Below are 15,215 nucleotides of genomic sequence, written 5' to 3'. Positions count from 1 at the left end.
CAATACAGTGTCTCACTCTGTTTAACACGTCTGCTGGGCTTATATTTAACATTTGGGTTGCACTTCAAAGGAGGGAAACAGAATTGCATGTGCAACCCCTTTCAGAAAGATCAACTTGGATTTTACCAGAAGTCTGTCTCTGAGATTGTTGGGGTACAATGACAGCCTGAAACTGTTTTTTTAATGTTCGATGTGGAAGTACACCAGGATTATCATAGTACACTCCTTACCCACATCCCCAGCCCCCAAGTTCAGTGTGGCTGAAGACTTTGGCCGTCATGAAAATGACAACAATGGGTAGGTTTAACCCTGGGTACCAAATTGCTTAGGGCATCGTCATTGTTTTTTTGTTTTTTTTCCCCAGCCACAGGCTTGTGCCAGACATAAATGTGGCATATCTAGGCATCCACTTCAGAACACTCCAGGACCAATAGAAGATCAGAAGATAACTGAACCAGCTGTCTGAGACCTGAGAAAAGCCCTCAAGGACTGGACCTGCTCCCGTTCTTGTACTCAGGACAAAGAAGTGGCCTCCAAGGGTCATACGGCTGACCTCCTGTTAAAGCTACATGGATGCAGCAAGCTACAAAAGCATTTTCCTGAAACTGCCCAGCTGACCAGTGGCAACTGGACCTAGACTAGACCTTTCTATTGGCCTCTGTCTGTCACACTGAAAGTCTCTAATTGCCTCCCCTGATGGGGTTGGGTGGTTAGAAGTGTACTTCTGTGATGGTTTGGGGCTTAAAGGACTAAAGTCGGATGATAAAATCTTTGACTGGGGCACACCTGGCTGATGTATCTGACTTTTGCTCCATCTTAATCAGCGTCAAATTGAACCTAAGTCTTGGGCTACCACGTCTATTGACTATCATTGGCACTTTTTGCTTCTAGGTGCTTTTTCTACCTAACACTTCAAAAATTAATATCTCTGCTTCCCATTATAGGATTTTTGTCATTTCTATGTCATTTTATTTATTAAACTGCACTGTATTTTTTTCTAATTCATTTGAGATTTTATTTATTGTTTAGCATCTTGATTTTATTACTGTGTTTTTTTACTGCACAAATATTTTGTACATTGCCTCTAATTTAAGTCTGTGTGCTCCATACCATAGCTACAGGGGGTTGAGCTCAGGTTTTTAGTGATTTTAGTTGTTCACCATGGCAAGGATTGTGAAATTACTTGAGGTATGTACTTACCTTCTTCAGCTAATACTCCAATTTCTTACACAACAGCAACACTAATCATAAGCATTGGTGAATGGCCTTTAGTCGTACAGACCCAAAATATAATCCTCACACCTCGATTCTGTGTGTGGCTATTACATTTGTAACTTGGGAGGTACAGTCCATCACTACGAACATGTCTGTTAAAGGTAACCACCCATGTGGTTGAGAAGCCACATTGTATTAAGTGGTGTCCTAAACAATGTGAATCTACTGTACCAACTCTGGGAAGAAGGTGTGGAGTAGTTGCTTATGTAGCGCTGTGGGAAAATAGTTGCTTACTTTGCAGGATAACATTTCGTAATCTGCTTGAATAGCATACCCAGTCATAAGAGAGAGGGAGGGAATCAAAACCCACCATGGAGTTACTGTACTCATCCATGGAAAGAAGGATACTATCCCTATTCCTCAGGGACACTGGGAGGCAAAGATTGAAGTTAAATATGCACCGTTTTGAGGAAGGGGTAATCCAATATGCAACTCTAGAGGTGAGTGGGATGTCATGGAAGAAAGGGGTAGTCCATCTTATCCAGTGAAGGATCAATTCCTTCTTTTGTAGCCATGGCTGTCAAATATGTTATGGAATAGTAAACGATGTTGTGCGCTATGTACATATTTTGCTAATCTAGTCTTGAATTTGTCCCTTTCAGAAGCCACATTTGTTTTGGGATGAAGTCAGCAGAGCAGATGAGGCAACAGGCTCACATCCAGGTTGTGAGTAAGAATCTATATAGCCAGGACAACCACCATTCTCCTCTGCTATTCGGGGTTTTGGATCATCGTATGGTAAGGATTAAAGAGTCTTGTGGTTCACTGCTGATGAGACTTGCACTGTTGCCAAACATGTTTTAGGTTCTTGAATACAGCACTGACATTAGCAGATTGTTGAATGTAGGCACATTGATGGTGAAAGCCAGGCCACCCCCCTAATTGATCATGTCTCCTTTAACTAAGTCTGTGCATATCATGCCAGCTGCTGCAGTGTGTGTTCATACCTGTCTTTGGTTACTGAGTTGTTGATTCTGCATCTTGCTACATGTTTTGCATGTTCAAAGGTGCAGTATTTTAGATCTATGATTTTATTGCTTTTAGTGCTTTCTGTGTCTTTTATGTAATGCACTGATTAATTTCAGGAACAAGTGCAGGCAAAGTACTAATTTCATACTGCAGCTCCACTTTCAATACTTTGTTATCCTGTACCATTGTAAGTTAAACCTTGGCCTTATTTCAGAATTTGAAGTGGTCTACTTCTATTGTTACCTCAAAATGGAATACACTGTGATGCACAAAGTGACTCCAAGTACATTCTTGACTGTTAGACCTGTCAGTCTGTGGATGGTCTTCCCTCAGACTTTTTGCCATACTCCTCCAGTTTTGCTGATCTTGTTTTTGTTGGCCTTAGGACTCTGCACTTTACTACTGCTAACCACTGCTAAAGTGTGTGTGCTCTCACCTTTAAACATGTTGAAATTGGCAGTTACCCAACAGGGACTTTTAATGTACGTGTAAGTCCCTAGTAAATTTTTACTACATGTACCCTGGGCCTGTAGATTTAATGCTACTGGTGTTCCTACAGCACTGATTTTGCTACCCACTAAAGTACTCATTTAAACATGTCTCAGGCCTGCCATTGCAGGCCATGTGTGGAGTTTAACCTGCCTTTTCGACCTGGCAAAATAAACCATTTACCAGGCCCAAACCTTTTTTTTTTTATACATATAAGTCACACCTAGGGTAGGGCCTAAACAGCTCACAGGGTAGGGTGCAGTGTATAGACATGTACATTTAACCTATACCTGTCCTAGTAGTTAACAGCTCCAAAATATGTTTTTATGTTGAGGCACTGTCTTGTTTTCCAGGACCTCCTGGGAACATTCAGAAAGCCTCCCTGGGAATGCAGTACCCCTATTGCTTACCATTGGCCTGGTGGTTTGTAACTCATATTTGCTTGCTTTATGTTTGCTGTCTTTGTTTTAGGCTGTCCAGCTTGAGTTCTTCCCTCCTGTGGATCTTACCCAATTTACTATATTTTTCCATATGCTCCACTCCACTCCACTCTACGCGTCTGCACTCTGTGCCTCTCTACTCCACACCACTCTATTCTATGCCAATGCACTGTATGCCACTCTACTCTGCACCACTGCACTCTTTTCTACTGCACTCCACACCACTCCCGTCTAGGCCACTCTACTCAGCAACACTGTACTCTGCCAGTGCACTCTACTCTGTACCAATCCACTGTACACCACTACACACTCCGTCACTGCACTCAGCCCTGCACCGCTCCACTGTATGCCACTTCCCTCTACTCTGAACCAATCTACGCCAGTGCACTCTACGTTACTTTACTTTATGCCACTGCATTCTACACTGCTTCACTCTACTCTGTGCCACTCTACTCTAAGCACTGAACTCTACATCACTGCATTCCTCACCACTTTACTCAAAACCTGTGCCTTCTACACCACTGTACTCAACGCAAATCTACTCTGCACGACTGTAATAGCCTACTCTACAACACTCTGTGCCGCTCTACTCTATCCCACAGCACTCTACTCTTCACCACTCTGCGCCATTCTTCTGCACTCTGTGCCAGTCTACTATGCATTGCTGCACTCTACTCTGCACCACTCCATTCTGTGCTAGATCACTCTAATCTGAAACCACCTACTCTCTGCCTCAGCACTCTGTCACTCTGCTGTAAAACACTGCACTCTACGCCAATGCACTCTGCACCACTCTTACTGTAAACTAATGCACTCTTTGCCACTACACGTTACGCCAATCTACTCTGCACCACTGCACTCTACACCACCATATTCTACTCTGTAACACTACACCATTCTACACCATTGCTCTGTACGTCACTCTGCTCTTCTCCTGCCCCACTGTCCTCCATGCTACTGCTCTCTATGCCACTATACTCTACACCGATGGACTCTACAACACTCCACGGTACACTCTGCCAATGAACTCTGACGCTCTACATCACCGAATCAAATGCCACTGCACTTGACACCAGTCTAGTCTAAGCGACTCTAATCTGCTTTACGCCAATGCACTCCACACCACTCAATGCCACTCTACTCTACACCACTCCACTCTACCCTGCACCACTCCACCCTACGACTCTTCACTCTACTGTTAAACAATCTGCTCTTCACCACTGCACTCTAAACCACTCTTCTCCACTCTATGAAACTCCATTCTATGCCCCTCCACTGTGCAACGTTCTGCCCCACTCTGCAACTCCACATCTCCTCCTTTTTCCACTTTGCACCACTCTGCTCTACTCCTCCACTCTACGCTTTTCCATTCTATGCTACTCCACAACACTCCTGTACACTATATGCCATTCCACTCTTCTACACTACTCCACTCTGCGACAATCTACTCTAGTCCGCTCTACTCCACACCGCTCCCTCTATGCCACTCATTACTTTAATCCACTCTGCGCCATTACGTTCTTCCGTACGGCAGTCTACTCTATGGCGCTCTATCACTTCACTCTACAATACTCTATTTCACTCTGCACCACTCTTATCTGACACCCTATTCCACGGCCTTCCACTCTACTGACTTTCCTACTCTCCGCAAGTCGCGGCTCGCACTGGCGAAACGGGTGCGGTGGCGCGGGAGGGTGTCCAGTGGCTATAAAAATTACATTAAAAAAAAACACTTACCTCCTCCGGCACACCGCTCCTCTCTTCCGATGCTTGCAGGCACAGGCTCCCAGCCTGCCCTGCGGCAAACCCTGACACTGCTCAGAGCAGTGTAAGGATTGGCTGGGAGAGCCCTGGCTTGGCACTCCCAGGCAGACTGGAAGCCTGTGCAGGCTCCCTCCAGCCCAGCAACTGGGTTGCTCGTCTGCAGAGAGCCCTGTGCGCATCTGTGTTCGGCTGGCCCAAGACGGCCGCCAAACACACATGTGCCCTGATGGGAGTGCACAGTGCACTTCCCTTTGCTCATCACCTCCACTGTCCCGCCCCTTTCACAAGGAAGGGATAATAAACACAGTTTATTATCCCTTCCTTGTGAAAGGATTTGCAGAGACTCCTGGTGGTGGTGGGGCTGGCGGGGGATGGGGGGTGGCTGGTATTCAATATGGCTATAAAACATTTGCAAAGCCAATTGCTCTTGCATAGACAAGAGCTATTGCCTTTGCCAATTCTTGTTCACTATTGCAGAGCCTACCTCTTCCATAGGATAATATCAGGTTAACTTATTACATTTAATAAGTGATGACTTTCAATGGGAAGCAGGTAGGAATGTCCAGTTTAGTGTCTAAATAATTATAATTTAAAATCTACTTTAATGTTAGTTGGCTTTTAGAAAGCTGCCATTTACCTGTCCTAACCATGTAGTGCCTGTAGTCTGTTTCCTGGGTCACATGACTAGGTGTACGTGGCAGTTGGTCTTTGCATATTGCTCCTAGACAATAAGATAAAGGAGCATAGGAGCATAGGTGTTGGCATGATGATCCATCTCTGACTTGATGAGGGGGAGAAGCTGTCACCACCACACTTGCACACTCACTAATGGTCTAGTTTGTTGTGACCCCAGATAAGCTGGGGCCAGGGTTGGGAGGCAGAAAAGTCCAAACACCTTTGTATGGAAACCTCCAGAACCTTCTCCTACTTCAAAGTTGACACCAGGGATAACTATTGGACTCTCCCACCCAATTCTTCAGTACACCTCTAGACCTGTGGAAGACTCAGAAAAACTTCTATGCTTCTCTACAAACGGGACTGCTACTCAGCTGCCTGCTGCATGAGTGAAAGTGCTGGACCTGCATCTTGAACCCAGGATCACCAGAGTGGCACCAAGGGCTAGTTGGCTGGTCTCCTACTCACAGCCTGAAGGAAAAATCTACCTTGAACCCAACATCTGGTCTCTGCTGTGAGTCTTGCCCCCGAGTGGTGCCACTCTAGTCCTGGACCTTTGGAAATGAGCCTCAAGGTGCTTTGCCAGCCGAGCTGTGGTCATGTGCGTGGAACCAACACAATAAGATGCATCTCCTCGCAGCTATGCTTTGGACCTGCTGCTGTGAGATGCATCCACGATGCAGGACTTTGCATTGTAGTCTGCAGTTTTCTCAGAATCGCTGTTGTGCATGTATCCTAGACGCAGGCCTTTGCAGCGCAAACCCCTCGTCGACAGCATCCTTAAGGATGATGCAGGACTCTGTATCACAGCCCCGCAGCTTCTTTGGAACTGCTGGTGTGAGGCACATCTTAGACGCAGCCTTTGCTTTGCAGACCTCTTGTTGACGGACTCCTCAACAACTATTTAGGAACTTACATCGCAGCCTCGCAGCTCCTTGGAACTGCCGTTGCGTAACACATCCTCAATGCAGAATTTCCAGCGCTCCCCAAACCAGTATTTATGTTACTTTTGTTCAGCAGGCCTAACTTGGTCCCTGTAGCCGGCCCGCACTCTGCCCACGCTCCATTGCGGTCCAACTGAACTTGTTACTTTGTCCAGGTCAGCTCAATCAGATAAACACAGTTGGCACTTTGTCCTTTTAGGCACTGTTTTCATTTAAATCTTTAAAATGGTATATATCTGGATCTATTGAATGGATTTTTGTTGCTTTGTGTCAAAAACATTTACATTTTACAGTTTTTTTCCTAAATTGGTGTGGGATTTTTCTTGTTGTTATTTTCACTTTATTACTTTTTGAAGTGCAAATACTTTACACATTGCCTCTAAGTTAAGCCTGAGTGATTTGTGCTGAACTAATAGAGGTTTAAGCACAGTTTAATTTGGGGGTTTACTTGTGTCCTCACTCGGACAGCAATGGTGGTTGCTGCTTGAGAAGGTTTTTACCCCCGTTAACCAGTTGTCCAATTTCCTACATTGGCCCTCATTCTGTCTGTTACGGTATATCCCGCATGGCTTTCTACATCTCTTCTCTTACCCTTTTAGAGCTCAGGTGAGTGTAACACATGGGTTTCCTGAATACAACTGGGAGTTTGAGCAATATAATTCTTCAGTAAACTCTGGTGCCACTGCATTTTTGTCTTGAATATGCAGCATGAACTACAGTCTATCCCTAAGTCACCCCACTCACTACTGAATGTTTTCTTTGTTTCATTTTGTCATTTTGCACCCATACATGTTTGTCAGTTCTCTGAAGGTACTGTTGCTGAACTCTGGCGGGTTCTTTGCCCAGGTTAATATCATCTTTGTGCCAGTTGGACACCGTCTAGCTCAGTCATTCATACCCTGTTGTCCCGGGACCCTACTTAAGGGATCCGCGACTGTCAACAAAATGTAATCATATTAGTAGAATGAGCGAGTGCAGGCTTTAGGGTTGTGCGATTGGTGCTGCTGCACTGGGATCAAACTCTGGGGAACTTCACTTTAAAATATGATATGGGGTTGAAGACACATGCTGCAGAGTTCTTCATGAAACTTGCTAATTACAGGTGATATTAAACACTTAAAGTTAACTGTGATGATTGATATATTTTCTGGAGAGGTCTGAGTTTCGTCTTGTGGAAGTTTTAACTCCTCACCAACATAGGGTAAATATTCCTGCTGCAAAGCACATTGTTTATCATGCAGATCATAGATTTGTATATTATGTAGATAGCCCAGTGGATTGTAGATTTTGTCATAGATCATTTTATTACTTGCAGAAATTACAATCTCTGTAACGTAGCACAATAACCAGCATCAAATAGCTGAATGCAAACATCAAGGCATTGGTCAGAACAACGACTTGTTTTTATTCTGATATTGTTAAAAAGGGTTCCTTGGGTAGTAATGATTTATTAGGGTAGGGAACCCCAACCACTGCTCTACATTTTAAATTCTGACTGTTTCTCCAGGCCAAGCAGTCTTACTGTTCAATGCCTACCAGTATGTGTAGGAGGCTGGCCTGGCTTATAGTGGGTACCAATGATACTTACACCTTGTGCCAGGTCCAGTTATCCCTTATTAGTAGAGTAGTAGTGTTCTAGCAGCTTAGGCTGATAGAGGTAGCTATAGAAGAGCAGCCAAGGCAGAACTAGGAGACACGCAAAGCTCATTCAATACCACTTATATCATATAGTTACTATATCATAAGAGAGACAATACTCCTAGTTACTAAAAAAATAAAGGTCCTTTATTTTAGTGACAATGTGCCAAAAATATCTCAGAGGATATACTCCCTTAGGAGGTAAGTAAAATACACAAAATATACACAACAAACCAAATCAGGTAAGTAAAACAGTCAGAAAGTAGTGCAAACACTGTAGAATACAATAGGATGCAATAGGCCTAGGGGCAACACAAACCATATAGTAAGAAAGTGGAATGCGATCCACGAATGGGCCCCTAGGCTAGTGTAATGTGTAGAGGGTCGCTGGGAGTGTAAGAAAACACTAAGGCTGTCCAAGATATCCCACCCCAAGACCCTGGAAAGTAGGAGTAAAGTACTACTATTTCCCCAGAAATACACTTAAGTCGTGATCAGGGATTTTGCAAAGACCACACCAGACTGTAAAGCACTGAAGACGGATTCCTGGACCTGAGGACCTGCAAAGGAAGGGGACCAAGAGTCGTAAAAGTGTCCAGGGGTGTGGGGGTGCAGACAGGAGCCCACTAAACCCTGGATGAAGGTGCAAAATGGCTGCCTCCGGTTGGGAGAAGCTGAGGATTCTGCAACAACGAAAGGAGGTAGGAAGTTCTTCGTGCAGAAGATGACTCACGGCGTGCTGGAGGATGCAGAGGTTTTTTTTCTTGGCAAAATACCGCAAACGGCTAGCTGCAAGAGAGTCGCGGTTGGAGAAAAAGGGTGCTGCCCGGGCCCAGGGAGGACCAGGGTGTCACTACTTGAGAGAGGAGACAGAGGGGGCCCTCGGCAATGTAGAGAGCCCACACACAAGTAGGAAGCACCTGCAGAGATCCTTGAACACTGGTTCAAGAAGACTGAATACGGCGGTCGTCTCAACACTGCAAAAGGAGGTCCCACAACACCGGAGGTCAACTCAGGGAGCTGAGCATCGCAGGACAGGGTGCTGGGGACCTAAGCTTGGCTGTACATGTAGGATTTCTTGGAAATGTGCACAGAAGCCCTTGTAGCTGCAGTTCACGGGGTGCACAGGATTACTGTCTGGAGAGGGGAGGCAAGGACTTACCTCCTCCAAATTTGGACAGTTGGACCACTGGACAGTCTGGGTCACTTGGGTCCACCACCTGTGTTCCAGGGGCCACGCTCGTCTGGATGAGAGGGGTCCCAGAGTATGTTTGGCGCCTGCTGAAGCAGGGGGAAGATTCAGTCGACCCATAGGCGATATCTTTGTGGCTTCCAGTGCAGGGTGAAGGCAGGCAGCCCCCAGAGCATGCACCACCAGGAAACAGTTGAGAAAGCCGTCAGGATTAGGCACTACAATGTCGCTGGTAGTCTTCTGGCTACTTTGTTGCAGTTTTGCAGGCGTCCTGGAGCAGTCAGCTGTTGATCCTTGGCAGAAGTCGAAGAGAGAAGTGCAGAGGAGTCCTGCTGGATTCTTGCAAGTCGTTATCTGAGGAAAAGCCCACTGGAGAGACCCTAAATAGCCCTCAGAGGAGGATTGGCCACCTAGTCAGGTAAGCACCTATCAGGAGGGGTCTCTGACGTCACCTGCTGGCACTGTCTACTCAGAGGCCTCCAGAGTGCCTTCACACCTCTGGAAACAAGATGGCAGAGGTCTGGGACACACTGGAGGAGCTCTGAGCACCACCCCTGGGGTGGTGATGGACAGAGGAGTCGTCTCTCCCCTTTCCTTTGTCCAGTTTCGCACCAGAGCAGGGACTGGGGGTTGCCTAAACCGATGTAGACTGGCTTATGCAAGGAGGGCACCATCTGTGCCCTTCAAAGCTTTTCCAGAGGCTGGGAGAGGTTACCCCTCTCCAGCCTTTAACACCTATTTCCAAAGAGAGAGGGTGTAACACCCTGCTCTTAGAGGAAATGCTTTGTTCTGCCTTCCTGGGACTGGGCGTCCCAGACCCCAGGAGGGCAGAACCCGGTCTGTGGGGTGGCAGCAGCAGTAGCTGCAGAGAAAACCCCAGAGAGCTGGTTTGGCAGTAGTTGGGGTCCATAGTGAAGTCCCAGGGGTGCATGGAATCAGCTCCCCAATACCCGATTTGGAATGGGGGGACAATTCCATAATCTTAGACATGTTACATGGCCATATTCGGAGTTACCATTGTGAAGCTACATATAGTTATTGACCTAAAGTTCGCAAAGTTCGGGGAAATGGCCCTGAACAATGTGGGGGCACCTTTGCTAGTGCAAAGGTGCCCTCACACTTAGTAACTTTGCACCTAACCTTCAGCAAGTGAAGGTTAGACATATAGGTGACTTATAAGTTATTTAAGTGCAGTGAAAATGGCTGTGAAATAACACGTGCGTTATTTAACTCAGGCTGCAGTGGCAGTCCTGTGTAAAGGTTTGTCTAAGCTCCCTGTGGGTGGCAAAAGAAATGCTGCAGCCCATAGGGATCTCTTGGAACCCCAATACCCTGGGTACCTAACTACCATATACTAGGGATTTATAAAGGTGTTCCAGTATGCCAATTTAAATTGGTAAAAGTGGTCACTAGCCTATAGTGACAAATATAAAGACAGAGAGAGCATAAGCACTGAGGTTCTGATTAGCAGATCCTCAGTGACACAGTTAGTCACTACACAGGTATACACATTCAGGCCACTAACTATGAGCACTGGGGTCCTGGCTAGCAGGATCCCAGTGAGACAGGCAAAAACAAACTGACATACATGTAAAAATGGGAGTAAGATGCCAGGCAAGATGGTACCTTCCTGCAGTATGGATGATAAGTAATGCATACACCCTGTAGCCCTCATTCTCTATACAGTGATTTACACACTTGTATGGATCATTGACTTTTTTGTGTAAAGTATAAACACACAACAAAGCTAAATTGAGAATTTTAAAATGCTCCGTAAATGTGAAGGAGTTTGAAATTGGAGGCTGAAAATTAAATTGATATCCTTAGCTTGATCTGCGAGAACTGCAAAAGTACGTCAAACAGTAGTACAGATGATAATAAGCCTCATTTGAAGCACTAGCATGCTCAGACAGAAAAAGAGCTTTAACAACAAGGTGATGGATGCAATACCTAAAATAATCTCAGCTACTGGCAATCGCTCAGGCCGAATCCCAGACCATCGTTTTTTTGCCCGCCATGCCACCCCAGTTTTGATCCGGCCATATACAAATCAGTCGGGACCCTGTTCCCCATTGGAATGGTCCAGTCTGAAATGTCTGGCCAGGTCCTCCCTGGATTGGAAATCTGCATCCTGGGACAGTTTTTTGGGTATCGCCCCTCATCAGCCAGGCTAGTTCGAATCCAGTGGCACAGAGCCCGGGACCTACGTCTGGGCATACCCGGCACACTTAGTGTGGCAGATGCAACAACATGGTGATAGATGGAATGCTTGAATTAAATGAGGCCACTGGCATTTGCCCGGGCCGCATCCCAGTCCATCATTTGTTTGCCCAACATGCCACCCCATTTTGGACCCACCCATAGGCAAATCACTCTTGACTCTACTTGTAGTACTGTCACCCTAAGTGGGACAGGTATGCCCAAACGTGGGTCATGTGCACACACTGTCACTGGAACCAAGCTGTACCCAGCTGATGAACCCATAACAAGGGTGAAACTGGTCCTGGGTTGCTTGTGTTCAGGTTCAGGGAGGACCTGACTTGGCAGTTTGGCCTGGGCTGTTCCCATTGGAGAAGGGTCAAGACTGATTTCCAAATGACTGGGTCCAAACTGATGTTGCATGGTGTGCAAAATAACAGTGGATTTGGAATGCAGCCCTGAGTAATTACCAGTGGCTGAGTTTAATTCAAGCATTCCATCCATCACTTTTTGTATACTGTAGTAAGACAAAAAGAAGGAACACACTAAAGGCAAAAAAAACAGTGATATGGTGGCGTATAGCTTTGTATTTTAGAAATAAAGCCGAATTTAGAAAAGCTCCAACCTTCCCATTAAAATTATAATTTCAATTTTTATTTGTGAATTAAAGAAAATATATATATTTTTTTCTTTAGGTTCACGTCCCTTATAAATTGCTAGGACAGGGGCCCCTGACTTCCACTCGTGATTCGGTAGTGGTCCTCGATAAGAACTGCTGCTGTAGCTGATATTGCTCCCTTCAGAGATCCTAAGCCTGCTCAACAGGAGACTTGCATCCAAACGTCTTACTTATAATGTTGCCACTCCCTTTTAAGTACTGTGGGGCTGCTCACCAAGAGGCATAGATCCCACAGCTATGTGCCCCAACAGATCCTTCAATTAAGTTGTCAATAGATTCCAAGTGACACTAAAAAACAAATTCTTATGGTCAGAAAGGAAGGCGCAGCCTCGTATTATCCTTCTTTGACCACTTGGATGACAAAAGTACCATCACAGGTCACATTATCAAATACACCCCATTTTATTCTGTTGATATGTGGTGGAGGATGAAAGCCCCCTTCCTGTACATACCTCTCATTTGTATTGCCTTCAAAACTGTAGCGTGCTGCTCAATTCCCCAAGATTAAAAAAAAAAAGTGAATTTGCCACTTGCTGTCCTCCAGTGTTGTAGGGATGATTATGGTGCTCACCTGTGCCACGTGCAAGAGATTAACATTACTTTCTCCATTTTATAGCACGCTACTTTCTGCAGTACTCTTCACTTGTTTCGTTGGCTCTCCTGTCCAAAGTCCCTTTCAATAAGAAGTATCTCAAGTTTAGTACCTGTTCTGGTGAACACGTTTTGTGAGTTTCTAAAAATGTACTGTATTTTCAAGGGTTTTCTTTTAAATGCCTTTCACAGGGAACCAGTGCAAAGGACCGTCCATGTGATACCTGCGGCAAGAACCTGGCAGACTGTTTAGGACACTATGGATACATTGACTTGGAGCTGCCATGTTTCCACGTGGGATACTTTAAAGCAGTTATAGGAATTCTGCAGGTAAAAGACAATGCTCTTTGGCGACTTAAAGTCAGTAAACATTCCAGCGCATGCAACTGTATAATGAAGACTCTTTAATACTAGAATCACCTTTCTGACCATTTCATCTGTTTCTCTGTCCAGCAGTTACTTGTTTTGTTTTTTTCTTGGTTTTTTTTTTTGCAAGTTATACAAGACTGTTTTCAGTTTGTACCATTGGGTTGTCTATACCACCTGGAAAGTAGCCCCTGGTATTTTAGTGCCCTAAACAGAAATGGGAATGTAACCTTTTAGGAGTCCCATCTATCACTATTCCTTCTGAGGCTGATAAAAATTGAATCCCACAAATGGGTATTGAACTCAATTTAGGTTGGGTTAGGTGATGCAGAGAGAGCAGCTAATAGAGGTACTAAACCATTCTCCCAGAACCTAGTCTCTGACCGCTGAGATGTCTCCATTTATACAAAATTGCTGTTTTAGCTATTTTTTTTTTTTTTTTTTTTTAAGTGAGACCACTTTCAATTCTGGGAGACTGGCTCCTTAGATAGTGATAGGTTACTTCATTGACACCCTCTCAGCTCATAGTGGTTGTTTTCTATGTTGGCAGTGTTTAAATTGGTTAAGCTTCCCTGTTTGTCTGAAGGTATTGGAGCTCTTTACATGAGTATCGGCTACCTTAGAGAAGGAGACATTCATTTTTGGTAGGCATGGTTAGATTAAGTGATTTGCTCAGAATCACAGGATGTTGAGCCGACACCGAGACCGAATCTGGTTTCCCAGCTCCAAAGTCAGCAGCTTAGGCAGTTAGGCCGCATCCTCTCCCCTAGGATTTGCATGCAACACGGCTACAATTACTGTGATTACACAATGTATTGGAGTGGGCTGCTTTGACTTCATCTTTGTTCTTTTCTTGCAGCCTGTGTTATTAGACATTTGTATTTGGATATCTCTCTACCTCTACCTACCTCTACACTTAACTCTACCTACCTCTTCCTATGCCTGCCTAGACCGCAACTTACACCTACCTCTATCTACCGCTACCTATCTATGCTGCTACCTTACCTCTGCCTTACACCTACCTCTAACTTTACCTTCACCTACCTACACTTACCCCTATTACAGCTACTTCTACCTACTGCTACCTACACCTACCTCCCTCTACATAAATCTACCTACACCTACTCCATCTACCTCTACACCTACATCTACCGTTACCTACACCTACCGCTACATACCCCTACCTCCACCTGCCCCTCCCTATACCTACCTTCATCTCTAGCTACATCTACCTCCACCTCTTCCTACACCTATCTCTACCTATCCCTGTACCTACCTCTACCTACACATACTGTACCTCCACCTACCTCTACCTTCACCTACCTCTACCACTGCCTTCTTCTATCTACCTCCACCCACGTCTACCTGCCTCTACCTACACCTACCTCTGAGTACACCTCTCTAGCTACACCTATTTCTTCCTGCACCTACATCTACCTGTGCTTCTACCTACACCTACCTCTACTTACACCTACCTCTACCTACATGTACCTATACCATGACCTACACCTACCCACCTTCTTACGCCTACCTCTACCTTTTCCTACATCTACCTCTGCCTAAATGTGCCTCTTCCTCCACCTACCTACATCCACCTCCCCTACCTACCTCTACGTACACGTGCCGCTGCCTACACGTACCTCTACCTCTAACTACACCTACCTCTACTCAGACTTCTACCTACGTCTCAATCTACCTACCTTTTGCCTACATCTTGCTCTACCTACACCTACCTCCACTATCTCTGCCTACACCTACCTGTCCTCTACCTACCTACCTTTTATCTACATATACCCATACCTACACCTACCTCTACCTGTATCTACACCTACCTCGACCTACATGTGCCTCTGCCTACACCTACCTACATCCCTACCTACACCTACCTATACCTACACCTTTCTCTCTCTCGTGTCACGGCGCGTATTGAGGGCACTTAAAACTTATAGGTACTACAATACAGGGAGCTGCGTATTGAGGGCAGTTAAAAAGTA

The 15,215-nt window shown here is 45.3% G+C and overlaps 1 protein-coding gene across 2 annotated transcripts in view; it reads left to right on the top strand.

The window, feature by feature from the left end:
• The window catches only part of POLR3A (RNA polymerase III subunit A), a 275,253-nt gene that overhangs the window by 31,827 nt on the left and 228,211 nt on the right, over window positions 1-15,215 (top strand). For both annotated transcript variants that reach the window (XM_069240172.1, XM_069240171.1), the window contains exons 2-3: window positions 1,878-2,013; window positions 13,048-13,185. In XM_069240172.1, the coding sequence (XP_069096273.1) occupies window positions 1,878-2,013; window positions 13,048-13,185 (274 nt within the window). The remainder of the gene's footprint in view (window positions 1-1,877; window positions 2,014-13,047; window positions 13,186-15,215) is intronic.

The sequence above is a fragment of the Pleurodeles waltl genome, chromosome 6, assembly GCF_031143425.1.
Source record: "Pleurodeles waltl isolate 20211129_DDA chromosome 6, aPleWal1.hap1.20221129, whole genome shotgun sequence".
Taxonomy (NCBI): Eukaryota; Metazoa; Chordata; class Amphibia; order Caudata; family Salamandridae; genus Pleurodeles; species Pleurodeles waltl.
The sequence above is the reverse complement of the archived record's forward strand: the minus strand, read 5'-3'. Positions and strand labels throughout refer to the sequence as shown.